This window comes from Notothenia rossii (assembly GCF_949606895.1).
Source record: "Notothenia rossii genome assembly, chromosome: 5".
NCBI lineage: Eukaryota > Metazoa > Chordata > Actinopteri > Perciformes > Nototheniidae > Notothenia > Notothenia rossii.
In genome coordinates this window covers 80,386,382-80,413,378 of record NC_136903.1, presented here as the reverse complement: position 1 = coordinate 80,413,378, position 26,997 = coordinate 80,386,382, and the positions used below count along the sequence as shown (strand labels likewise).

The following is a 26,997-nucleotide window of genomic DNA, read 5'->3' as shown; positions in this document are numbered from 1 at the left end:
CTAGCACCTTTATTTAAGTCTTTGCTAAACTGAATTAGCTTTTCATAAAGCTACTGTTACTGCAGATGAGTCAATGTTTCAGTCTTTACACACCAATTTGTTACGGGCAATAAATAAACCAATAAGTCTTTCATCCAATTACTACAACACCAATTGTTAGGGCTCTTATGGAATATTATATATCATAAATCATTGAGGATATTAATCAACTCTGTGGTAGCATACTAGACATTTACAGCAGGTTATCATGCTAACAGACTCAGGCTAATGGGCCAACAAAGGTCTTTCCTCTGCTTCTAACAGCTTCTTATTTCTCATCAGGTTAATAGCAGAAGAGACTCTTGTTTAAAAATCACTTTTGAAGCTTGCCCCTCTCATCAATCCATCACACACACTTTGAAGGGTGGAGCACTGTTTTAAGAGAGAGAAGATTTAGAGTAAAGGTTACAGATTGCATGGATACAAGGAGGGAGACACAGATGAGAAATAAATGACGAAAGTCAGGTGGAGGATGGGTGGAGAAGCTGGCATATGCTGATAGCTGAGGTGCAATTAATTCTTATTTATCCAGGACAGGAGCGTGGGAGTAGGGCTCTTCACCTGTCAGAGGGGAGGAGAGGCAGCGAGCCAATGACGGGACGGAGATGAAGAGGAAGGAGGTGGAGGAGGAGGTAAAGATGGAGACAGGTAATAACGGAGAGACGGGGGGGCTGAAGGTGGAGAACGAAGCAATGCATGGACGGAAAATGAGGACAGGGAAGAGCCTTCTCTTACTTCCTCCTGACTAATAGCTGCATTATGGGACTATGGATAGAAGAGCGTTCAGTGTAAACAGGAACAGACTGTGGAGTAAATGTGTACATTTATTTTTCATAAAGCAATAATAAAAGCAAAGTAGTGCTGTAATCTTAATCTAAATGAGGTCAGTACTGTATGAGGTGTTCCATGACTTGGGAACAAAGTAATGAAAAAACAAACAATCCTCAATCAGCAGCACTTTAAAGGAAATTCACACACACACACACACACACACACACACACACACACACACACACACACACACACACACACACACACACACACACACACACACACACACACACACACACACACACACACACACACACACACACACACACACACACACACACACACACACACACACACACACACACACACACACACACACACACACACACACACACACACACACACACACACACACACACACACACACAGCAAGCCAATTAAAACAGTGTCAGTGTGTGCTGTGGCGGACTGTGGTGGCAGGTCCAGTGTTTATATCTCATTAAGCAGTGCCGGGCCATGCCAGACTGGGCTGTACCATGCTCCGCTGCGCCTCCCCTCCACTGGCCAGCGCCGAGGCCCTCATTAGCCTTGTCTCTGCCACCGTTAGGACTATGTGCATGTATGAATGTAAGAGTGTGTATTCAAAATGACAATTCTCTTTCTGTATAATTTACATTTTTACAGTCGGTTACATCTTTAACGAATCCCATAAACTCTAGAAAGTCTTTAAAAGAGTCAGAGAAGTTTTGAATCTGCACTGTGCTGAATGTCTCATTCCCTCTCCTTCACACACACAGACACACACAGAACGTAGGGGTGTTACACTATTAGACCAGTGTGGTTTGTGTTAACCGCTTTCCCTGCAGACATGTTTGGCCTCCTCCCTAGACCTCTATTTGCTCCATCTATCAGTCCATTCATCTGTCTATGCATCGTTCTTGCGTGCCGTCCTTCCCTCATTTCCCATCGGGAAAGGAGCATATTATTTGTCATGCCATCCAAACTCTCGCCCTACACACTGTCATTTCACCCTTCCTCTTTTCCTCATCCATTTCTTTTTTTCCTCCAAACCTTCTTGCGTTTCTTGTACTTCCCTTCCTTATCCTGCTCTCCTTCTCTCGGTTTCTCCTCCAAATCTGTATCCCCTTCTGCTGTGTGCGTGCGTGCGTGTGTATGCGTCCGTCTCTGTTGCCCGCCTGCAATTCATCATCATTTTATCAGCCTTAATTGGATGCCATCAGGACCCCTGATACTTCCCATTCCTCCTTTAACAAACAGCTGCTCTTCCCGCACACAGAAGGATAACACACAGACACACCGTATACCAAACTAGATTTTCTCCTCCTGCCCCTGTGTCTGCTTTTCTATTCTCCGTGGTGAAGGAGTGAGAGAAAGAGGGTGATGGAGTTGCTGAGCACTTTATCAGACGGAAGGTAATGGCGTAAGGCCTGTGCAGATATTATCTGTCCTCTCATTCCTGCCCACCAGGGACGGAACAAGAAAGAGGGATAAAGAGGAGAGGAGGACAATGGAGACACCAAAGTACAACATGCTATAGGAACAGGGAGTGATGAAGGAACAGAGAGAAAGAGAACAAGTCTCAAACAGCATAAATTCTCTTCTTTCAACCTCGGCCTTCACACGACGCCCAGCTGCGCTCCGTCAGCCTCCCTGACCTCAGAGTGTGGCCGTGTGTGTGTGTGTGTGTGTGTGTGTGTGTGTGTGTGTGTGTGTGTGTGTGCAGGCATTGTGTGCATACATGTGTTTGTTTGCTCCCATGGGCACCCCGGCGCTCAACTTCCCAGCCCACAGCTCTGCATCTTCTTTGCCTTTGCACTCTCACCTCAGCCTCTGATTGGCCCACACCCACCAGGAAGCTGCCTTACACGGGTCAGAAAAGCGGAAAGGACCAACGCAGACAGCAGCTTGTTGTTTTGGTTGCTGCAGACCGGAGTTAACTGCTACCATAAGGCCTGGCGGATGGCTCCGAATGTGTCAGTGGTAATGTGGGCTTGTTTGGCACTAAAACATATGGAGAGGACTCTTTTATTTATTTTTTGAAATGATCAGCTTCTCTTCTCCAAATAACTTGCTGTAGGACATTGGACAATCTGCCGCTTCATCAACTTTCACAGGTTGCAAATGTGTTGAATTATGTTTGGCTCAGTAACCACCTTTGGGAGTGAGAAAGGGAAAGTGTGTGAGCAAACCATATTTTTCACCATATAAACTTTGTGAAAGTTCAAGACCGCTATATCATAGCCAATTAAAAAGCCTCACCCCTAAAATGCATGATTCTTCAAAGTCTCCACACATTGGATATTGTTTGTGGAGCCTATTTGTTTCATGTCTGCTTGGAGCAAAATCATCCTTTCCTTAATAGTGTATTCTTTCTCATGTCTTGTGATACGCTTCCTCTTTCCCCTTTGGGATCAGTTGGTATGTACAGTAACATTATACAGAAATACTTTAGCATCAATATCCTCCCCCCCCCATAAGCAGATATGGAAAGTCAATACCAAACAAGGTTAGTATGGAGCTGATGTTACATTAGCTACCTCATATCATGTGTGTCACATATACAGTAGCTTATTGACAGCCTCCTGTTAGGCGATACTATGTAAGAATATTGAGTTTTTACGGTCGCTGGATGGAATAAAGAGCGGGAAAGTTTAAACATGATCCGACGGTGGATCTGCTGAATATCCTGTGGATAGTTATCTTCTTTTAGAACGTGATGATATTGTATGAAAGAGAGGAGAAGCGGTTGAGGCCTCAGGGGAGACTTTTGAGCTAATTTTCTCCCTTGCATGCTCTCATCCTTTCTTCCCCCCCTCCGTTCGCTCCAATATCACTCTCCTTTTCACTTTTCTCCATTCATCGCACCTGAAATTGTGTACTACATTCCAATTTCCCGAGTCCATCCGGCCTGCTCTCATCTCCATTTCTTGCCGTTAACACTTTCTAGTATTGCGTCTCTTCCTGTGGTTGTTTCCCTATCTTTCTTTCCTTTATTCCTCTATCCTTTTCTATGTCCTCTCCACCTTAAGGTTTTCTTTCTTGCTTTTCTTCGTTATTACTTCATATAAATAACCTTCAATGCTCTTTGTCTTTTCCCTTGTCCTCGTCTTTCCTGCAACAAGCGAGTGAGTGTATGTCAGTTTGACACGGTGGTAAACACTTATGTGTATCTCAAACACAGGGCTAAACTGTGGATTAGCTACCCTGTCTCTATCACATTGATTGGCCACCACCTCCCCAACAGTGTTCATGCAGTGGTGTAATGAAACTGCACAGCCCAACAAACACATGCACAGCTATCCTGGGATCCATAGCCTACGGCGCAGTGAGGGATTCACATGTGCACACACGCACAGACACTGATTAACCCCCATCCCTGTAGCTGTGTGCCTACAAACCGAGGTAGCAGTTTGTAGGCAGCATAACAGATGAAGTCTATTTCTACTGCAGAGTCATACATGATTCATCGAGTTGGTGCTGAACACTGTCAAAGAAGGAACAAACATGGAGCAGAGCGCATGAAAAGTATAGATATGAAAGTCTATAAACGGATAAACTAATATTTAAGAGCCTCATTCTTTTGAAATACTGCTTTCAGAGCTATAATAGGAGTCTCATCCTAATAATTCATGACACATAATTACACTCAGAAGCTTAGGCTGGATGAATGTTGCCTTAATGGCAAGTTCATGCAGCTGGCACCTTTTTTATCTACTGAATCTAACTACTGCCTCATGTATGCTCTTTGCACGCGCTGCATCGATATCTGAGCGCGCTGTCAAATTGGCACGGCTCATTTCTAACAAGGGCTAAGCACTGACAGCCCCAGGCTAATTGCTGCTAGCATGTCTGCTTTGTGGACATCAAAAGGAGAAATTCAGCTTTTTGGCTGGGGTTGGTCTTTGCAGCTGATTAGCAGTGGCCTTGCAGCTACAATAAACAGTCAATAAACAGACATCTCTGCGGAGAGACAACCCTATCGCTAGCTAATTAGCCCTGCCTCACTAACAACTTGCTAGCGCGTGCCAGCACCTGAAGTTAGCCAGTCGATACGGACAGAATCAAATGCTGCGCTAGCTGTCACAGCAGCTACTCAGCTATACAGCTAAACAGAGACTGGTAAATAATAGTGTCTACAAATATCTATATGACTACATACACTTTTGGCTGTTTTTGACATGATGTACCATATAGAGAGTTTGTGTGCTACAGCTTATTAGAATTGTAGATTTTCTGCTTTATTTTAATCCGTCAAAGATGTTCATCCCTGTGCGACATGTTCTGGTGACACCCTGAACTAAAGCAAAAAACGAACAGCAGCAGTGCTCATCTCATGTCAGCTTTGGTACATTGCATTATATGTTGAAGAAATGGACAGGGAAGAGGCAAGCAGCAGAAATGAGTGTATGGGAGGAAAGGAGGGAATAGCAGAAGAAGAAAGTATGACACGACAGACGGAGAGAGGAAAGGAGAGGAAGAGGTATAGAGTGGAGGTGTATACATGATCAATCCGCTCCCAACTAGGTTCAGAGACAGACTTCCTCTTCACATTTTCAGCCTCAGTGAAGCGCAACGCTAGCTACCTCTTATCTGTCACGCTAGTTTGAAGTCTCAAAACCACACACACACACACCACCATATTTCAACACACAAAACAGGCATGGACCTGCATACCTGTAAATCCTCTACACACACACACTACAAAATCCTATTAAAAAAACTTGTGAAAAAGGGTCCTCGAGAACACTTTAATCCAGCGCACCAATCCCTACCAGCCACAGCCGCAAATACATTAAAATGATAGAAGCTCAGAACAACTCTTTGATGGCTGACCACTGCAGCTTCACACTCGATATAAATGATTTAAATGATGCATTGTCTGAACAGTAATGATCTGTCATGATTTGAACCAATACATACAGACCAAGTGAAAAAATCTCCCCACAATATAGGCTTATCATAAGTGTGCCTCGATTCAAATTATGACTGTGAACTCTTGCCGTCAATATCTATTTGCCAACTATCAGTTCAACTAGGGAAGATCAGCAGCGGGTCATTTATCTAGATTGAGACCAAGCCAGGGTCCAAGTGGCGCAGGGCGATCTATCAGTACAATGAGCATGTTAGTATCCAAAGTGGTCATTAGATGTAGGAGGCCATTACTTAAAATCTGACCGAGTCAATGTCCTTACTGCGATCAGGATTTAGTTACGTAGTTGAATTGATTAGGTGAAGAGTAATAGTGCTAAACGCTTTTAGCTTGTACACATTTCAGAGTCTCACTCCGGATCTAGTCTTGTCGCCAAGATCTCCCGTCAAAACTATGATTGACATCTGCTTTTATTTTTAACAGTGTGCAAAACAAAATGGCGTCCATCCAAATCTCCTTATCCAACTGTGTGCCTTTCTCTACCGGAATCCATCGACAGCAACCAAATTATCTTCGTAAACAACACCATCCATTTTGGCTTCCCTCTTTTGTTCCGATAATGACACTACCACCATCACATGCTGTGTTCACTAGCATTGCCAGGGCTTTAATGGCATCCATTCACACGACCAGATTACCCATATTTCCTATCTTCCTTCCTTTCTTACTCACCGCTGTTTTCTGGCACTGGATGGAGGTGCTGTTGAAGCGCAGGGCGGGCACACTGTGCATCTCCCCCTGGATGTGGAAGACACACTCGTAGTTCCTCTGTCCCGACTGGGGCTGGGGCAGGTTCTTGGCGGCTAACGTGATAGGCTTGGTCACCCCCACAGGGATGTAGATCTGCGTTGAGGGCAGGATCTGAGGGCAGTCCTGCAGAAACAACAGAAAAATAAGATGCTTTAGTGTTTTTCTTTCCCTCAGGAATCAGTTGGTAGTAAGAGATTGTCCAATAAAGTCAGAAAAGCAAGCAAACAAGGCAGAGTAAGATTAGACAAGGGATGATGAAATAAATCAGTTGTTGTAAAAAAACAAAAAAGGCGCGCAATCCGTGGGTTACATATTTGACTTCAGGCCAGATTAGCCACAAAAGAGTCAGCCTAAAGAGCTGCGATGCACATGTTTTACGGGCTTGTGCAATGCTCCCACTGGCCTTGCACCAGATAGCAATTCTGCACGACGACACACAAGCAACAGGGCTTTTCAAACAAAGTTCACAAACATTATCTACCCTATAAAACTATTTGCATCATACTGTAACAGTGCTGCATTGTTATGGCAGGAAGATAGGCTGGAATTAATTATGTGTGGAGGGGAGTAATGAGCTCATGGTGCACATCAGTGATATTGTCCAGAGCTGTCAAGATTCTTGTTTGGATCATCTGGACTCAGCCTATCCACCGGCTCACACCACTGGACTGTGTGTTCTTGCATAGATAGATATGGAAAAATGCATTTATTTATATACAGTTGGGTTAATGTGCCTCTATGCTTGCACACGTTCAACTTTAGTGAGGCAGAATGAGACCGGACAGTCCACTCAGGATATAACGTTTCCCGTATGCCTGTGTTCATGTGCTGGAAGAAATGAAGTCATTACAGTGTGTTCATGCCATGATTTGGCAGCGATGTAGATCTCGTTAACACTGAGAACGAGGGAGAAAAAGAGAGGTGGAAAAAGAGCAGGAGGGCGGGTGACAGTTCTTATACAATACGAGTTAAAGCTTGGGTGGAACTACACCCACCCTGTGACGTACTGTTGGAGCCAAAAGGATAACAAACCAGATCGCTGCTGACAAATCACATATTTTACAACCTAGAGACACCGTTAAGGGATTCGTATAATAAGAGACATGTGGCAGGCAGAGAGTGCCAACTTCCTTTCATGTAGTCTTAGGAAAAGGGCCTTGAATGTTGACATGATTCGGACCAATACTTTTATCCAAAATACACATTTTAGCAGTCTTCAAAGGGGACATATTTGGCTCATTTTGAGGATCAGACTTGCATTTTGGGTTTCCTAATAGAACATGTTTAGTCAAGCTTGAATGCTTAAAAAAAAAAAAACGTGTTTTCGGAGCACCGCACCCAAAAAAGTACGGTCTGCTTCGATTGCCTTGCAGGAAAAATATAGTGCACCTTTGCAAAGATAGCCCTCAAGCCATGTGTGGACATACTGAGTTGGGGCGAAGTGACATAGAAAAAGGAGCCAAACCTGAATGGCTGCTTAAATCCCATGTTTTCGGACCAAAGCAGCTCACATTTCACAGTTTGTGAGTTAGTAGGCACTCCAAAAAACCAAATACATGTGCACAAGCACTGAAAAAGTAAGTTAATAATACAATTATATCCCCTTTGAAACCATACTTAAACGAATGTAACACAATGTATATATTAAGACTGTACAAGAGCCTGATATTGACAGTGTTGTCCCATCCATTCGCAGGATAGGACGACAAGGTTGACAAGTCAGAACAGCTTGGGATAAGGAAACATCGACCAGATTCTTGTCAAATATTTCCTGCACACCCTCTGCTTGGCTTATTGTTGGACATTTTCCTCTAAGCAGATAGCTGGCTCCCTGTCAGTGCATTTTCCTTCCCCTCTGAGCTGTTGTACATTAGAAGCTACAGCGCGTCCCCGGGGCCCGAACACAATGCCGGAGTTTGTTCATTAGCCTGCTTAGCCTGGGCCTTGTGTGTCTGATCACACACAAACACATGCATACCACATAATGAGAAAGGGGAATACTAAAGGAGGAAGAAGCGGGCTACAGAAGACCTGATGTATAATCAACTAGGAGAAAGGTGGGTGCGGGGGCTGTTCAATATAATGGAGGGAGGATGAGTATGTAGAGAGGAAGGAGGGGGAAATAAGGGATAGTTGGAGAGAGGAGGAAATGAAGGGAGTGGACTGAGAGAACGGATGTGAGAAGGATTTTTAAAGAAAGGAAAACCAGAGAAGGCCAATTTAATTGAGAACAGAGAAAAAGAGAAGCAGGGATGTCAGATAGCTGTAGGAAAGTGAAAATAAAAAGGAAAGGTGTAAAGAAAGTACAAAAGATGGAGAAATAGAACAACCAAGTATGAAGAAAGACATTTAAGAAGATTGCCGGGATCCCTCAGCACCTTTTCACATCAACTACATCCATCCTTCCATCCGTACTACAGTCAAAAACATACCCAAACCCCCTGACAACATCCTATATAATTAACAGCCTGGAGCCTCAGACGACGCTTGAAAACTGATGGAGGGGACCGGCGATGTAGAGAGAGAAAGAGACTGTGAAGAAAGTGGAGATTGATTTTCACTTGTAGCTTTTGAAGTCCGTCCTCAGTGAAAAGAAAAGAGCTGTGGGCTTGCATCGTCAAAAGTTCCATGAGTAAAAAAAAAAGTAAGGTTTCAGCATTGGGCTGCTTAAGCTAACTTGTAGATGCCAGTGTGTCAGAAGTTAGCGTAGCCATTGGCAAAGCGGTTTTATTCAATTCATCTGCATATTGACTTTGTGTTAGCTCAGCTGTCTGATTGTTGCTTCCTTTGTCAGTATCCCTTTACTTCATTCAGTCCTATTGTCATCTTAAGGTTGATGCACATATGGTATACGTTGGTTCAAGTCCTTTGAGGTTGCCATACCATGAAGCAGAAAACAGATTGTCTAGGAAGTATATAAGAAACGTGTTCAAAAAGTAACCCTGCCTCTTCCTACATTGAATCCGAACTTTACATTAAAGAGTTTAAAGTCTGACTATAATGACGCCAAAAGCCAGAAGCAAGTGAATTAAAGTTTGGATAGTTCATAGAGGAAATGTTGCAAAAGTTCAGAAGTGCAACCGTACGAAGCTCCAAATACGAGATCACACTGGGTAGCAGCCAGAGCGGAAAGAGCTTCTGGGAAAGAGAGGGAGGAAGAAGAGGAGTTTGAGGAAATGCAAGAAAGATAAAGGAAATGGTGCTCTGGATATTTCATCAGTATTTGTGACAGGTGCCAAAACAGTTCAAAGCCGGCATTAGGGCTACAAAGTACAGCGTACATTGAAACAATATTTCACCGGGGGGATTCGTTTGAAGCTGGAAGAGACCCTTTTTCTATTTCTTCCCCCTTCTTCCTGACTTCTCAGCTTTCAATTCATCTGTGAAGACGGATGCTGTGGTTTTTCTGGGCCAGATGTGACACTTCAGGAGGACCATGAGGGGATTCTTAGAGAGGAGTGTGTATTATGTGTGTGTAAAGAAAAATATGTTTTTTTATTTGTGGGTATGTGATGCTTAGGTTCGACGATACGATGGCACAGTGATTTACACTTTTATTTATTACACACGATGCAACAGAGCACATCTTTTCTGCACAGAGCAACAGCCTGCTTCATTATATGGTTCACTTTGTCTACTGTAACCACAAAGATCCTTTTATAGTAAAGTTACATGTGTGCGAGGTGGAAATGAAGCGTGAAGGAATGCACGCCACAGATGGTTTCCCCGCACCAGAACACGGCGAGAAAACATCTGCTCTATTTTGAGATATCGATCACTGAACATGTTTGAATTCTGACATCTTCATAGGCATTTTTAACACCAACAGATGTGAATGAATACGGTTGCAGAATGCTGCTTTTGCCAAATATTCTTTGTTTCTGAGCGCCCCCCATTAACTGTGAAATAAGCTCTTACACCCTGATTAGATTGGACTGTAAAAGTGTGTATTTGTGTGTGTGTTTTTGAGCATGTGAATGAGTCTATATGTTACGTATTGTGTGTTTTTAATGGCAGAAGCCCAAGTCTTCAACCTCTGCTCGAAGCCAAGTACCCAGAGGGCTTTCCTTACCTCTCTCTGTTTGTTTTCCCTTAAAGGCCGCTGTTAGCTTCGCTGCCTAAGGCTGGTTCCGCTGTGCCCATTTGTTAACAGTTAAGGCATTTATAATAATGTAGAATAAAATTAAGATGTATTGTATATTTTAACCAAAATGTTCTGAATACAAAATAAGATCAAATATTATCTAGAGCCGAAAAACATTATTCCTAACAAAAGTATTGGTACAATGCTTGACCTATATTTTGTGACATTTCACTGCCGACACCCAGATGCCAGTTTTGATTGAACGTTGCCATGAGCTTTCTCAAAGCAGAGCAGCTGTCATTTTAGGTCAAGCCCCTTCTGAAATATTTCTCCCTTCATTTTCAATGCACGCTGATGTGTACCGCACCAACTCATTCCACGACAAATGCGAAAAAAGTATAGGAAACAAATGTATAATACACTGAACAAAAATATAAATGCAACACTTTTGTTTTTGCTCCCATTTTTCATGAGATGAACTCAAAGATCTAAAACATTTTCTATATACACAAAATAACCATTTCTCTCAAATATTGTTCACAAATCTGAAAAAATCTGTAATAGTGAGCACTTCTCCTTTGCCGAGATAATCCATCCCACCTCACAGGTGTGGCATATCAGGATGCTGATTAGACAGCATGATTATTGCACAGGTGTGCCTTAGGCTGGCCAGAATAAAAGGCCACTCTGAAACGTGCAGTTTTGCTTTATTGGGGGGGGTCTGGGGGAGTCCGAAAACCCTAGGGTTAAACCCTAACCCTAACCCTAACATGTCACCCATTGAGCATGTTTGGGATGCTCTGGATCGGCGTATACGACAGCGTGTTCCAGTTCCTGCCAATATCCAGCAGCTTCGCACAGACATTGAAGAGGAGTGGACCAACAGTCCACAGGCCACAATCAACTACCTGATCAACTCTATGCGAAGGAGATGTGTTGCACTGCGTGAGGCAAATGGTGGTCACACCAGATACTGACTGGTTTTCGGACCCCCCCAGACCCTGAGGCTGTGCGAAGTTGCTGGATATTGGCAGGAACTGGAACACGCTGTCGTATACGCTGATCCAGAGCATCCCAAACATGCTCAATGGGTGACATGTTAGGGTTAGGGTTTAACCCTAGGGTTTTCAGACCCCCCCCAATAAAGCAAAACTGCACGTTTCAGAGTGGCCTTTTATTGTGGCCAGCCTAAGGCACACCTGTGCAATAATCATGCTGTCTAATCAGCATCTTGATATGCCACACCTGTGAGGTGGGATGGATTATCTCGGCAAAGGAGAAGTGCTCACTATCACAGATTTTTTTCAGATTTGTGAACAAAATGTGAGAGAAATGGTTATTTTGTGTATATAGAAAATGTTTTAGATCTTTGAGTTCATCTCATGAAAAATGGGAGCAAAAACAAAAGTGTTGCATTTATATTTTTGTTCAGTCTACAAACGGGCGGATAAGATAATCTCTTCTCACAAGTGAGCAAAACACCTTTTAACATTCGCCAAGCACTGATAATGAGACAGTCAGAAGGTTGGTGTGCGTGCGTGCGTGCGTGCGTGCGTGTGTGTGCGCGCAGACATGTTGATGGTGAGAGATTAGAATCAAGACATACTGTAGATTGAGTTGGGCGGGGGGGAGAGCGAGGGCTGGGAGAGGGAAGACAACAGTGATAGCGGGATGATATATAAATAAATAAATGTATTAAAAAGCCAAAAGAGTTCTGAAGGCTTTGGTGTAGCCTGACAAGATATAAATTAATAAAGCTCCAAAAACACTGCGCATATGTAATGAGGCGGGTGTCTGGTCGTTTTTTTAAACCCCCCAATCTCCCTCGAACACCCCCCCCCCCCCCCCCCCCCTTCAATTCCATCCATAATTAATTAGCCGCCTCTGTGATGTGGGGACTATAGATCAGGGAGGAGAAAAAATAACACGCTAAATAATGAAGTAAAGCGATATGGGGAGCCCACGGGAGAGATGAGATTGCATGGGTGGCCACAGAGGAGTGGGGGGGGGGGCACACTGGTACACATAAGAGGGACAGTCAGTGTGTGTGCATGTGTGTGTGTGTGTCTGTATTTCATATGCTCCTGACAAGGGGGTATATGAAGAGTCTTGAATGTTCCCCCACTGCCTGTCGACATGCCCCCCCCCCCCCTTTCAGGCCATGTGACATACGTAGGAAACCAAAGAGCCATCTTTAACCTTGAACTAAAGGTAAACCGTTACAATCCACATTAATATTACATTACAATATATAGCACTGGGTGGATCCTTTTATCCAAAGCAACATACATGACGTGGCGTGTCATTCGTTTTAGCTGTTTAAAAATCCAATGGGAATGAGGCCTCTGCCCTATGTAATGCCTTTTAGTGAACTCAGATACCATTATAGGCAACCAATATGATTTCATTTAAAATGCAATCACTTAAACTCTTCTTGCAGCAGAATTGTGCTTCTTTCTAGCTTTGATAAAACAAACACACAAACCAAAGGAGGAGGTTTCTCTTCTTCTACGAGCCATTAGTTTGTCCTTATGGATATCAATTGTAAATATTTACGAACTACAGAGAAGAAAGCGGGAAGAAAAATAAAGCTTAACAGTGTGGTAAGAAGAATAGTACAAACAGTGTGGGGAAATAATTGGAAAAAAGTTCAAATGCTACTAAATATTATGACAAACAAAGAAGTTCCCACACATCAGTGGTCTGGTGTTTATGACTGGCACAGAGTCAATTGTAAAATACTTCAAAGATAATGCAAATGTTTTTATGCCAAGTTCACGAACATGACCTGTATTTTAGCTTGTGTATTCTCCTTCTTTTTTTGTTATCCGTGTGATTATTTTAACAACGCATATGATTGGTGGATGAGAGTAATCTTTTGAGAAAGAAGCATATATTGTATAAAATTACACAATATGTATATTTCCATTGTTCTTACATTTTAAACCATATGGACGACTGCTTCCAAATCATTCCTTAATTAATACGAGAAAGGTAATATACTGTAAGGTCATGGCATGTCTTGCAATATAATGTCAAAGCTAGGATCACATACGCTCCTCTCCCATGTACCAGCTGGGCTGCAGCCACGTGTTTGTTGCAGTAGGTGTATGTGCGTGGGCGTGTGTCTTTGTACTATATATGCGCGCGTGTGTGTGTGTGTGTGTGTGTGTGTGTGTGTGTGTGTGTGTGTGTGTGTTTCATTAGGACTTGTACCAGCCACAAAGACAATAAAAGCCTACCCCTTAAATCAGTTACACTAGAAGGAGAGTGTGTAGGCGTGTCTATTTCAAATGTAGGTTAACATCCACAAGATGTATAGCACACATCTCTATATGATTAAAAAAAAGAATCTAAATATAATATAATGAGGATGTCTTGCGTACACGGAGGCATGTACATGTGTGAACAAAGAGTGTGTGCCCGCAAATGTAAGGCAGGCTCATTAGCTGGCAGAAACCAAAAAATATGTTCTGTGGCCAACCAGACACTTTCTGCAGTGGGTGGGGGGGGGGGGGGGGGGGGGGGAGAGAGAGTGAGAGTGGAACAACTTAATAAGGCAGCAACATGTAGAACAGTGCAGGAGCGAGGGAAGAAAAGGGACTTTGAACCTTGAAAGGGACTGTGAGATTGTCCGCCCACGTACTTCGTTTCCAAGCAAAATGGTGATGCAGGGAGGAAGAGATGAAGAGAGAAAGAGATTAGGAGGAAATGGGAAAAGTGAGCGAGTGCATAGGAATGAGGAAGCACAGAAAGGAGAGATTGCATTAAATGGAGATGCAGGGGAATGTGTGACATGAAAGTTATTCAGTGCGGATTATGAAAGTCTCACAGAGCTCAACTGAATCTACCGTATGTTCTTCTTATAAATTACCTACATGCACACACTCAGTCTCTGTGCTTTGACGTACCACCCAGGCACATACATGTTGATTTCATCTCATAATCCCTTATCCTTGACTTACAAGCAAGCTGCCAAACCTACACTCTATCCCCTCGACACAGTATGCTATAAAACAATAAGAAGCAGGACTGTGTTAATATTTTCTTTTAGAAGGTCTTCTTTTTTTTCTCATCCTGGATTTTCATAGAGTGGGTGAGGAGGAGGGTGAGGGGGGGGGGGACTCCTGGCACCCTGTTATCATTCTAACCCAGATATGTCAGCAGCGATCAAACCTTGTGCTTTTCAGCTTTTCAAAGACGAACCTTGATTTCAGAAGTAGATACGCTCTCCTGTCTGCTGACTACTGGCTCTTTCTTTCTGAATGCATTTCTGCGGCACGGAGATACACTAAAGGTAGATTGTTCTTATCAAAAGGAATTGGACATACACACCAAGGTTTGAAACTAACATTCAGCTTTTAAAAATGAACTCTCTTTATCGATACATACAAGATGTATCTTTTAATTGTCCCCCCCCTGTGTGTGATGGTTGGTAATTAAAGAGTGGAAAGGTTTACAATTTAAATTGTGTGCAGACAGCTATCCAACTTGCCATTCGAGAAGAACGGAAACCAGAGGAAGAGGCCAGAAACACACTGAGTTTTGCCACTTAGAAAACAAACAACAGAATAGCACAGACGTTTCAGTTTGTCCCTGACCTGTGCCACAGTCTATCCCACTGCGCTGAGAACATAGTGCTACATTCACACATCACACACAATCTCTTTAAGAGGCTGCATGTATGAATTGGCAGCCAAAAACATTGTCGTCAAAGTTCAAGTTGTAAAATGCCATATCAGTGAATAAATATATTACTGCCAGACTTATTTTTAGGAGAAAACATACAATTCAAGCCATTTTCTCCTTTTTACTTTTTTAAAATCACTAGAAAAGGAAAATGACTGCCCAAGCATTCAGTGTGTCGTCTGCGGCAACAATGCTGCTCGCCACTAGGAGGCAAAAAGGCAAACATAAGAACAGGAATGAATGAATGTTGGTGGGGGAAATATCACTTTTTCAGAATCTTAAATCAGACTGTATAATAATAAACTGATATCCAGCGCTCCACTGCCACCATGGTCCATCTCCATGTCTCCAAAGCTTGTATGTCACTGAAAATCTTGGGTTACCATGGGAGAGCAATTGTGTCAGCTAAATGGAGGATGGAATAAAAATCACTGCAGGCCACTTCACTAAAACAGCACGGTGAAAAGCCCAACATGACAGAGACAGTTAGCTGCTCTTGTGAGATTGGCCATCGCAGCACGCCACAGGTTCTTTTTCCCCCACTCTCTTTCTGTATGCCTCTCCATCCCAGCAGGCGGTCGCTGTTTCTCAATCACACTCTTTCTCTCTCTCTGTCTGTCTCTGCTCGGCCTGCATCTTTGAGTTGGTTTTTTTCCCTCAGCTCACTTTGCGGTGTTATTCTTTGCTCTCTGACTGCCTTTTCTCTCAGTGACTCTGCATCTATTGCTTCCTCTCGCTGACACACACGAGGGGTTGATGGTGAAAATGCAATATTCATCTGTGTTCACCATTAGCTGGGTTGAATGTGAGGGTTCAGGGAATGAAGATTTAATACAGCCTCAATAATTAAACCATTGAGACCTTCCACTGACACACAACCTTGTGCAGGGTCAGCAAACTTCTTTGCATCAAGTCACTGTTCTGTATATTTGTGAATCTTTGCTTTGCGTCAGCCCTTCATTAGGCTGATCTTGTATTCATCGCTGCAGCCAGCATGTTGGCAAAGATACTCGCTGCATCAATGGGCCTTGCCGGGTGGCATGAGATTATATCAAGGAGAGAATAACCTAGCAGCGTAATTGCACCTTACACTTGCGCTTTTCCAGTGTCTTCCAACTGCTTAACTTTTTCTCAATGTCACATTAGGATTAACACTTTGAAACCAATTAAACCAAGACAGCGTCCTTCAAATCTGCATAACTCTTAAAGCTGCATTTGCTAAACTCCACCCTCTTCCATAAATATAACTCTGCCGTCCTTGTGTAGTTGTCTACTAAGCATACTTCTTAGGGTATGACAGGCTGCTCTCTCCAGTGTCTCCCAGCCACCCTCCCTGCCTTCTGTTGCTGAGGGATTGATGCGAGGACGCTTCGGCAGTAAGTGAGGGACATTTTGTGAAAGCTTCGAAAAAAACATTAGGAAGAGCTGCAAGATAAGCTGTGGGACGGTAAGGCTAAAAATAGAAACAGAGAGAAGGAGAGATGAAACATCTGCATGCATGTGATGGACCATGCGTGTGTGTTAGCCTCCGAACACATCTATGTGCGAGTGCACACAGGGGACACATTCCAAATCTCTCCTGCCTTTTTATTCTCCCCCCGATACAAACAGGATGATCGTGTGGGAAGTACAACACACGCAGGAGTAGAGCGTGACTGAGGGGCTGAATCAAATTAGCCCTACTCAAAAAAACACTTTCTCAATCCAACCCATTGTTCTCAACAAATTAGAGAGATGTACAAGAGAGTGCCAAAACACCTGATACATCCCACTCTGATTTCCCTGAGGCTGATATTGATTCTTGGACAGTGTCTGAGAACTTTCCTCAGGAAGTTCACAAAGACGGGGGGAAACACTCGTCCAGTTAAACACTGGACGATCACGGCCCGACTAAAACCCATCTAGAAAAGAAAACATGTGGTTATATCACCCTGTCGCCTCCACTTCCTCTCCATGTTCCTTCAATTTCAGTCTTCCCCTCCCTTTCCCTTCAACCATGCATTTGGAAAATAAATGGCGTCACTCTGGATGTAATCTGCCGCTTGTTACTGCCAAGGTTCCCGCTCGCCTCCCTGCCGTTGTCTTTTTTTTCTTCCCTTCTCTCTGTTTACATCTGGTCTCAATTACAGCACCTCTGTCTGCCTTTGGTTTGTTCTCCTGAAACAAATAAAGCCCTGGAAGGACTGCATTGTTTTTGGAAAGCAGCATGTGGGATATTGCATCTCACCCCCACCCAGTTTCTAATGTATTTATTCCCTCTTCCTAGAATTGTTTATTTTGTATTGGACATGGCTTATGCACGTGCTCTCTTCATATTAGGCAGAATCACTAGCTACAAGCTACATGTGCAATGAAGCGGAGGGAGAAAATACATTGTATAATAAATAGAGAGGAAGAGCAAACGAGTACGTTGTGCATGTTGATAGACTATGCATGAAAAGGTAAGATAAGTCGAGGAAAAGGATGGTGGAAAAAGGACAGATGGACAAGAATAAAATCTGTAGATGGTGACGGTGGGCAGAAAGAGGAGACAGACCTGCCGGAACATTTGGGTGACGGCACCACGTGGGAAGAGAAGGAAACAAGGAAAGGATGATGAGGTGGGAAGACATGTTTTTTTATCTGATAAAGACACCGGGAGGGAGAGAGGGAAGGTGAAGAAAAGGGAAAGGGTGGGTATCATTCAACCACTCACCCTCTCTCTCTCTCCTCCCCCCCCACACCTCTCGCCCACATGCCCCCTGCAGCCCTCGTCTGCTTGTTGTGCTTTGTCCAGATAAGAACCAGTGACAGTCACACATTTAAAAAGTAGGAACAAACACACACACGTATAGACGTGCACACATAGCGAGGCCCCTCAAGCGGCCTTGGCCTACAATCTGTGGGATGTCCTTCTGTGGAGTGAGTGTGTGCGTGCATGTGTGTGTGTGTTCTGCTTAGTGTCGGAGTACCAGCCAGGGTAAACACAGTGTGCCATAATGTCACGGTTCGAGGCCTTCACACCTCCATCTCAAAAAAAACCTTTCAACCATGATGTGTGTGTGTGTGCGTGTGTGTGTGTGTTTTTGCATGTGTGTGTGTCAGGGAGAGAAAGGAAAGAGTAAGCATGTGTTTCTGTGACTGTTTAAGAATGTGTGTGTAGGCTGTGTGCTATAAGTGTATGTGCCTGGTTACGGGTGTGAGAGAAAGACAGCGTTGGGTAAATATGTTCATGCGCCTAGCTCCGAGTGCTGCCTACACCGAGCATCTCTTATTAATGCACGGTCTAGGGACAATGTGTCATACACTAACATTACATTTGTATAATTGGCAACAAACAGGAGTGTGTCTACAAGCACAGCTGTAGTGTGCTTTGATACACATTCTCCGTACTGTGTGCCTTAAGGCGGTATGAATCCATTGTGTATTAAAACAATGATAAGATTGACTTTATTTGCTTTCAACAGTTTGATAAGTAAATGGTCAACACTGTCAGATGCGTAGGGAAAAAATATAGAGCTATAGAAAATGGTTAGATTAGCTTAGCACAACATATGGACACATGAAGCTAAACTGGGTCTGTCAAAACACAACAGATTGATCCTAAAAGCACCTCCGAAGCTCATTTCGCAACATGTGTTGTCCTTAACTCTGGGCAAGAAAGCAAATAAGCATACATCAAACCATTTTCAACTTGTGTGTGTTAATTTTATGCAGAAGAGAGAAGGGAATGAGTAGGAGGGTGACATCAGTCCACCAATGGTGCAGACGGGACAGAAGGAAGGCGAGGAGGTGGAAGGTGTTGAATTTATAGAAGAGTGAAGAATTCATCACTGGAGCCACACATTCCATGGCATACAGACGCCGAGGACACGGATGAAGAAGCTACTAAGGCTGAAGAGATGTACAGACACTATTACATTCAAAATTAAGTGCAAGACAGCATCATGTCTATAATCGCTACATCCTGACAAAAAATTGTGTTTGGACATGAACACAAAACCATTTAACCACATCTGGAAGTATTTTATATGTTGTATGCGTTGCCCATCGCTCTTAGATTTCCCTTAGTCTGCACCAAAACCCCCAAAAACAATAGCAGCATTGTCTGTGCGTAAGTCAAAACTGCGAATGAAAAATAAAAGCAGAAAGCAAAGAAAGAGAGAGGAATAACATGGGGAAACAACAAAGTGCAACAGCCTAAGAGTTTAGGGAGGGCAGAGAAAAGAAGCTCTGTGCCCACAAATCTCAATCAAGTTAACCGCTGCCTTGATTGCTCGAGTGAGACTGAGCCTTGCTTTGCAGCAAAACAAACACGTAAGCATGTCTTAACATAGCTGAGCCCAACCACCCAAAACTTTGCCTGGCAGTCATCAAGGCTTTGGCTCAGAATAGCACTTTCTCTTCAGGGGTGTGGAAGGAAAGTGAAGAAGAGAAGGAGGAGGAGGAAGAAGAAGAAGTGGAGAAGGAAAACAGCAGTCATGTTCTTGAGAAAGGAAAAGAGATTATGTGAATAAAGGAACGCACATCTAACCCTTTCTTTGTTTATATAATAAAGAAAGTCTTACTCCTCTCCTGCAATTTTCCGCCCGGTCGCTCCTTAATTCAAGAATTTTTTTGTTGTGCTATTGAAGGCATTGTTGATTCATGCATATTTGATTTGGAAATGTCACTCATTATATTTATTTCCTCCCCGCTTACTCTGTTTATCCACTTTTGCATTTGCTTTCTTCCCTATCTTGACACAGTCTGTTCACAAAAACAAACACTTTCACTCCTTGGTTGGCTTGTCTTTTACTTTTTTTTTTTTTGGATTTGGTTTCTTTTAACTTACTATTGCTTCGCATGACAATCAAAAAACAAAACAACGTATTCAATACCAGGTTGTTTGATCAAACTCATTTAAGATGGACAAGACGCTGCTGTTTTTGTGAGAGAAGAACACGACATAAAGCAAAGGGGGGGAAACAAAGTCCTGTCGGCAAATCCTTTGGGTTGCCATGGTAACATAAGATTCCGATACAGTTAAAAAAACGTAAGGATGGAGAAAAGAAAATGATTGATGTGCAACTGTTACATGTTTATTTTATTCAGAATGAGGACACTGATGTGTATAGATTTGTATTTAATATTCATGTTTTAAGCTTAGCACTCATTTTCAGGATAGTATAAGAATAAATAAGTGAAGCGCAGGAAGAACAAGAGTTGATCATGTTCTTACAAGTGAATTGCGCACATTCAAAGGTCAGCTGTTACCCTAAGAACTTTAACATTTGACCAGATGCTCCTAAATATATTTTCTCTTTGCCTGCCAGATCCAACAGCACTCAGACCACACAGAGCCAGGCACGAGGAGCAGCTACCTTTCAACCCTGCGTGAAAACTTCTATCTGGCCTTTGATCAAAGCCTGAAGATGAGTCCTATTTAATCCTGACTACTGTGTTCTTCTGCGGGAGGGCGCGGCAAAGGTCTGAGTGAAATGTCTGCTATCAGGAGAGCCCATTTCACACTTATGTTAAACACTGCTATTTGTATTCAGAGATGAGCTACATCACAGAGAAATGGATCGTTTGAGGTCTAAGTTAAGGGTGCAAGCAAAAGTTGCGCGCACACACACACACACACACAGAAACATGCCGCTTTTAGCATGCTAACTCAACCTCACTCTATGAGTAGATTAAAAACAAAGTTGTAAGGAAGAGAGACACATTTCTGTCCTCTTACTCCTTTCTTTAACTACCAATAATCCACACATAGAAGGGGAAGCAAAAGAAGGATGAGAAAAAGATGGGGTACATGAGCATTAAAATGGTGATGGGGTGTAAAGAGAAAGTGAGAAGGGAGAGGGGAAGGATAAGTCTAGCCTACAGGAAGAGCTGTACTTGTTGGGGCATTGAGAGCGCAACTAATGGATATGGTAGCTACTGTGAAGGATGATGAATGACTGTATGTGTGTGTGCGTGTGCAAGACACTGTCAGAATGTTTACACTTGTGTGCATGGAGGTATAGTACGTAGTTGTGTGTGTGTGTGTGTGTGTGTGTGTGAGACAGTGAAGATGATGGATTCTCTTGGAGCATGTGGTCGGTGGTTTCTTGGGCAGGAGAGGTGACAGCAGAGATCTCTGTGTCCACATGGCACCCTCAGCCGGTCTGTCTGTCCCTTGTTTCCTCCTGTTTCCTCCTGCTGCCTCGCTCACACTTCCTCTCTTTCACTCTTTATCTCCATTTCCATCACTCCCTTTGGTTTGCTCTCACTCTGTGTTGTTGCATGTCCTGGTTTTAACCAAGCGTCTACATTGAGACAAACTGTCCTGCACCAGACATTTGACTACTTGTCAAGCCCTTTTAAGAAAGTTAATGTACAAATTCATGTGTCGCCTAGAAGACTCGGACAATCATGTTATCTCGATTTGAATTAACCCTGTGAAGACTCGGTTCTCTTCCACGATTTGGAGACATTGGCGCAATAGCCTCTACAGACAGTGAGCATGTGTGGCGAGCTGTGATTGGACTGATTTGATGTTTTTTATCTGTTAGATTTTATCTGTTTAGCTTTTTATCTTATTTATTGATGTGTGTCTTGTCTTTTTGTATGTGATATGGACCTTGAGTCTGAAATAAAGATTGAATTATTTATTTTGGAAAGATCGCTGCAGGAATCAGCATATGGATAGAGAAAGATCTTATGCTAATAAAAATCTTCTGATATTCTAGAGTCCTGTTTTTTTTTTTTTCACCAATATTGCTACACAGTATATGTTTACTTTCACATCCTGCTTTTCTTCGATTTTCCTTCGTCTCTGCAGGCCTTTCCTGTGTATCCATCCGTTGCCCCTCTGGCCTCTCTCAGCTCAGAGTGTGCTAGCCAGCGCTCGCCCCATGTCTTGCAGATGGGCGCACTAATCCGCTAACATTAGCTCCGTGACGCGTGAAGGCTGGCCCAGTGTGTTGTTTTTAGTGGGCACGGATGCTGTGGTTTAGCATGCTAGTGTTTGGGATTCTGCACAGCTCCGGTTGAGGGAAGAGATAAAGAGGAAAGTAATTGGATAAAGGTTGACCAATTAATAAAGGCCGGGGCAACAAGGGGGGGAAGAGGGTGGGGGGGGGGGGGGTTTAATCTGCATAGAGATAACAGGGAGAGTCAGACTACAAACACAAGGAGATAGCGTCGGATTGTGTCTACGCGTGTGTGTATTTCAGCATTTATGTCTGTGAGGCCTCAGTCAGATAAAGAACAGGCATGACTGTCAGTCACTTGGGAGTGCAGTGGATTTACATCCATAAGTCCATTGAGAAGATATGTACTTTTCTGTGCCACTTAATATGCCGGAGACGATGTTTGTCGACTATTGGACAGTGAAAGAAACGCACAGCGAAAACACACTGACCGCGTGTCCATCACTCATATCCTTGCATACACTCCAGCAGTTGACAAACACTAGTTTTGCCTTGCATGTCGCCACTCAGCACGATTGATATTAGCTTTTATGCTAATGCAGTGTTTGGCTATGTGAGAACAAGGCAGTATTTCCATACACAGTCATTCATCCTCGGCCTGCTTATGGCCTTATGGGCCACAGAATTATTGCTGCTCAGTACACAAGCTGTTGTCGTGGTGCCAAAAGCCACTATTACACATACACACAGACAGCAGACACACACAGCAGGGTGATGCGAGGAAACCCTGAGGCGTAAAGCCACGGAAGCTGCGAGGGTAAAGGTGTGTGTGCAGCTGAGCGCAATGTGTTCTTAGTTGCTAGAAATTGTGTCTGCTTGTGGGAGAAAAAAAACAAAGCTGTCTTTGTTTGACCCGGTACGCTACATGAAGAAAAAGCAGTTAGAAGAAAAGGAACTGTTTTGGATTTACATCTGTTAAGTAACATTCAGCAAAAATATTTAAACAAAATCTCTCTGGCAGCTTTTTGGACTCATCCCACGATTATGTCAAGAGTAATACACATACAACGCATCATGCTGTCAAAAAAGAAAGCAATGTGGAGGAAACAGCAGGGTCTTACCTCAGAGATGTTGACACGTCCCTCCTGGAAAGAGCAGTCATTGGCGTTCTGAGTGCACATGTGGCGATACTTGCACCAGTGGCATGGGAACGAGCCGTTCACACAGGAGAGGCAGCTAGAACAGAGAGAGATGAGAGGAGACAGATAGAGAGTCAGCAGGGGTCACCTGTTCTCCGACATGAGTCTAAATTATTTATCTTGCTGCATCAATGCTTCATTTGACAAAGCAGAGCGACAGAAAAAATCAGGACGGAATGGGTTGGTCTCATATTGTGACGAAAAAATAATTACTGACGATGAACCAGTGATATACTTTATGCGTTATACAAGCGGAAATACTGGTAAGAAGGTCATTTTATTTTCATGTCAACCTAAGAGAAGTAGGTGCACTGAAATAAGCCAGTTGAGGGGCTCGTACCGTAGAGCAGACTTTATTTGGGGATGTTGAGATCAATAATTGTATAGTTTGGAAATGTTACCTTTTGCTTTTATTTGTGTATCTACTTTGTTACCAGCTTTTCAAAGTTCAAGTTCATGAAGTACATCAAATATAAAATGTGTATTAAAAAAGGGGGATAGAAAAGAATGAGGGAGAAGATTTGCGGTAAAAAGGTACCGACTGTGATATAAAGGACCTTCTATAATGAGTAGTCTTAATTCTCAAGCTTCCTTTCTTTTACTACTTCATGTCCACGCATGTCACAGTTTGGACGATTTCCCACCCTGTCTTGAATCCTCTTCTCTTCCCTCTACCTTTTCTCCCCCATCCATCAACTGTCTTAACCCTTTTATCGCCCTCACTTTCCTCATTCATCACTCCCCACTCGCTTGTAACTGTCCATTGCTTGCTGTTCACAATCGGCCTACTCTCTGCATATATTCCCCTCTTCTTGCTCTTCTATACCTCTGCTGTATCATTCTCTCCATCCATTCACCCTGAGCCTTTCTTTCTGTCCCTCCGCCTCTCCCGCTGTATCCATCCCTTTCATTTTCTGCCTTCTCATTTTAAAAAGCTCTCCCCCCTGTTCTTTGTCTAAAGCTCTCTTTTATCCGTGGGGCTAAGAGCGCTCCACCATTTTAAATTCACCTGCTTTAGCTGAGGCGAGGTGCAGATAGACAGGCTGAAAGAGAAAGATGGGAGAAATAAGAGAGGGAAAGGGGGAGGAAGAGATCAAAAGCAGGTGGATTTCCCTGGGAGAGGTTTAGACGCCAGGTATCGTGGGAGAGAGGGGGGGGGGGGGGGAAAATAGCGTGGGGGGGGTTCGCTCACGGGGCTCCGCATGGGAGTCTCATGGGAGAGGGAGGAAACATTATTAGGTTAGAAGTTGGGAAGTGTGCGTGTGTGCGTGCGTGCGTGCGTATGTGCGTGTGTGCGTGTGTAGTATCTACGGGGAACCGTGAAGCCAGCCAGGTTGAAGTATGCAGTTTATCAACACAGATTCATGTTATTGGTCCTTGCTCAGCCCTAGAGAAATACTGCGCCACTTGGTTTCTCATTTATGTGTGCAGCATTATCTAATGTAACCATTATGAGCTTACAAATAAAATAGTTTCATTTTATTACTTCAGCTTCAACATTTCTTCTGCGTGACTAATTTAGCCATTACAGTTTGTCTGAGCATATGGCTTATTGTAAATAGAATAAAAACCCTGCATACAGTCAAGGTAAGCAAGTCATAACAATAAAAGTGTGGGTGGAGGTGCTTAACTTGGAGGCTGGTTTTTATTTAACCACATCTGCCAGGTCTGAATTTGCATGTCTGTCTGAACATTTATGAGCATACTCCCTACAAGCTTTCAAGTGTGTTTTAACCCTGTGTAGAAAAAAAACCATCTCATCGGCATGAAAAATTACAGCTTTAATTCTTGAGCTCTGAGATGGAGCCCCCTATACGATTCCATCAAACCCTGACTTGGATTCATTTGGATCAATTAGAGCCGCTCATTTGTCAGGTGCACACTCTAAGTGATCGTTTCCAGCCCAGACCCCTCCTTTTGAGCAAGATCAGAGGCTGGAGCTTAATTCAATCCCACTGCCGCTTTAATTGACCAATTTAGCATTGTGCTGAGAGAAGCTGTCCATTTAGAATGAGGGATGTGCAGCAAAGGAAATAACAGGCCTCCTAATACCACACAAGAGCAAATAGGAGATTTGTCAATGTTCCCAACAAATGGGGGGAAAGCGATTAGGCTACGCTAGGTTAGGTTAGCATACAGTGCATATACTCAAGCGGCAGAACTGGGGGTTTAGCTCAATGTTGTGAGTTGGTGAGATACAGAAACAAGGATGTCAATACTAAACAAAAGATCAGTTGCCATACAAGTGCACACGTGGCAAGCTAGCCAAGCTCATTGTGCAGCATGATGCGTTTGGTTAGCTCGGCCACAATGACTAGTTTGAATGTCAAAGGGTCTTTCTTTGGTTGGGGGCCCACTGGCGGTTCAGAGCTCATCAAAATACAGTACAACACCAATTTAACACAGCAGGTCACTAGATCCAGAAAGAGAGCAGTACAATGTATTGATGTGTAGTTCACACCATAACACCCGTCTAAACATCTGTCGCTAAGCCCTGATAATAATCATTTTTATATGGACTTTTATCTTTTATTCATGTCAAATCAACCTGGTTAGTGTACCAGTGACTTTGAAATAACGAGCAGAATATCAGCAGGTAACCGCTGCCAACTTTATAAGACTTTTATGATTAAGGCCTTTGAAATATTAGACGTTGCCATTATATGTGCCAACCAAGGCCAGCAGTAGGCCCTGTCTGACAACCCCCTACTGCTCGCTCTTTGGTTCCTCGAAGTAACCATGAACCCCTGTCACGAGCTGCCTTAGGATCTCACAACCCCTTTCTAGCCTGGGTGCAGACCCTTTAAAAAGGAAAAGCCCACCCAAGGCCATTAGGACGTTTGATATTTCTTATTCTCTTGTTCAGAGGTGGGCTCCCTTTTCAGACCCCCCGGTCTCCTCTTATTGCTCCTTCCTGTCACTGGCCATCGCCGTTGGCGACTCGGAGGCTTTGAGCTGCTGCAGACACGCTCCCCTTATGGCCACGCTCATCATGCTAATTTAATCCGTTCATATTCAGATGCTAATCAAGACGCGCTAGCTTTGGAACGTTTTTCTTTTTCAGGGCTGACACAATAGGCTATGATTTCCTCCTCTCTCCTCGGTGAGAGTGCTAAATACAATCCACTGTCCTAGTGAGGTGCGTTTGACACTCCAGCACCGGGAAAATGGGTTATTTATTGGATATTCATTCAAAGGAGGTGGAGGTGAATCATTTAATGGTCCTCAATCGTCTATCCCATCATTAGTGGTTCCCTTTCAAATTTGAGGGGTGTTTTGTAAAGACTAAGGGATTAATGTGTATTAATTAATGCCCAAGTGCAGAAAAAGAGTGCAATTTGGATGTGCCAAGTCAAGATATTGCAATACAAATGTATTACATAGTTCTTCTAAATCTTTTTGAACGTCATTTCGTGTTTTTTTCTTTCAGCCAGATATGTACATTCTTCTCTTTTAGCAGAAAACTGTACACTTTCTTCCAATGCATTTATTTTATCCTAATTACTCTAAGAGCATCCTCAAAAAATGACCCAGTAACTGCCCGAGCCACATTAACGGTAGCGAGAAAAGGTGACTTCATATGGACTCATCTAGACATTAAAAGCTCAAATTAATTGCCATACTATCTTTCCTATC

General features: G+C 43.3%; 1 protein-coding gene across 2 annotated transcripts in view; it reads right to left on the bottom strand.

Annotated features, from left to right (window-relative positions):
• Nucleotides 1-26,997, bottom strand: part of plxna1b (plexin A1b) — a 185,604-nt gene that overhangs the window by 50,884 nt on the left and 107,723 nt on the right. For both annotated transcript variants that reach the window (XM_079684908.1, XM_079684909.1), the window contains exons 9-10: nt 23,284-23,398; nt 6,434-6,634 (exon numbers count right to left, since the gene is read on the bottom strand). In XM_079684908.1, coding sequence (XP_079541034.1) covers nt 6,434-6,634; nt 23,284-23,398 — 316 coding nt within the window. The remainder of the gene's footprint in view (nt 1-6,433; nt 6,635-23,283; nt 23,399-26,997) is intronic.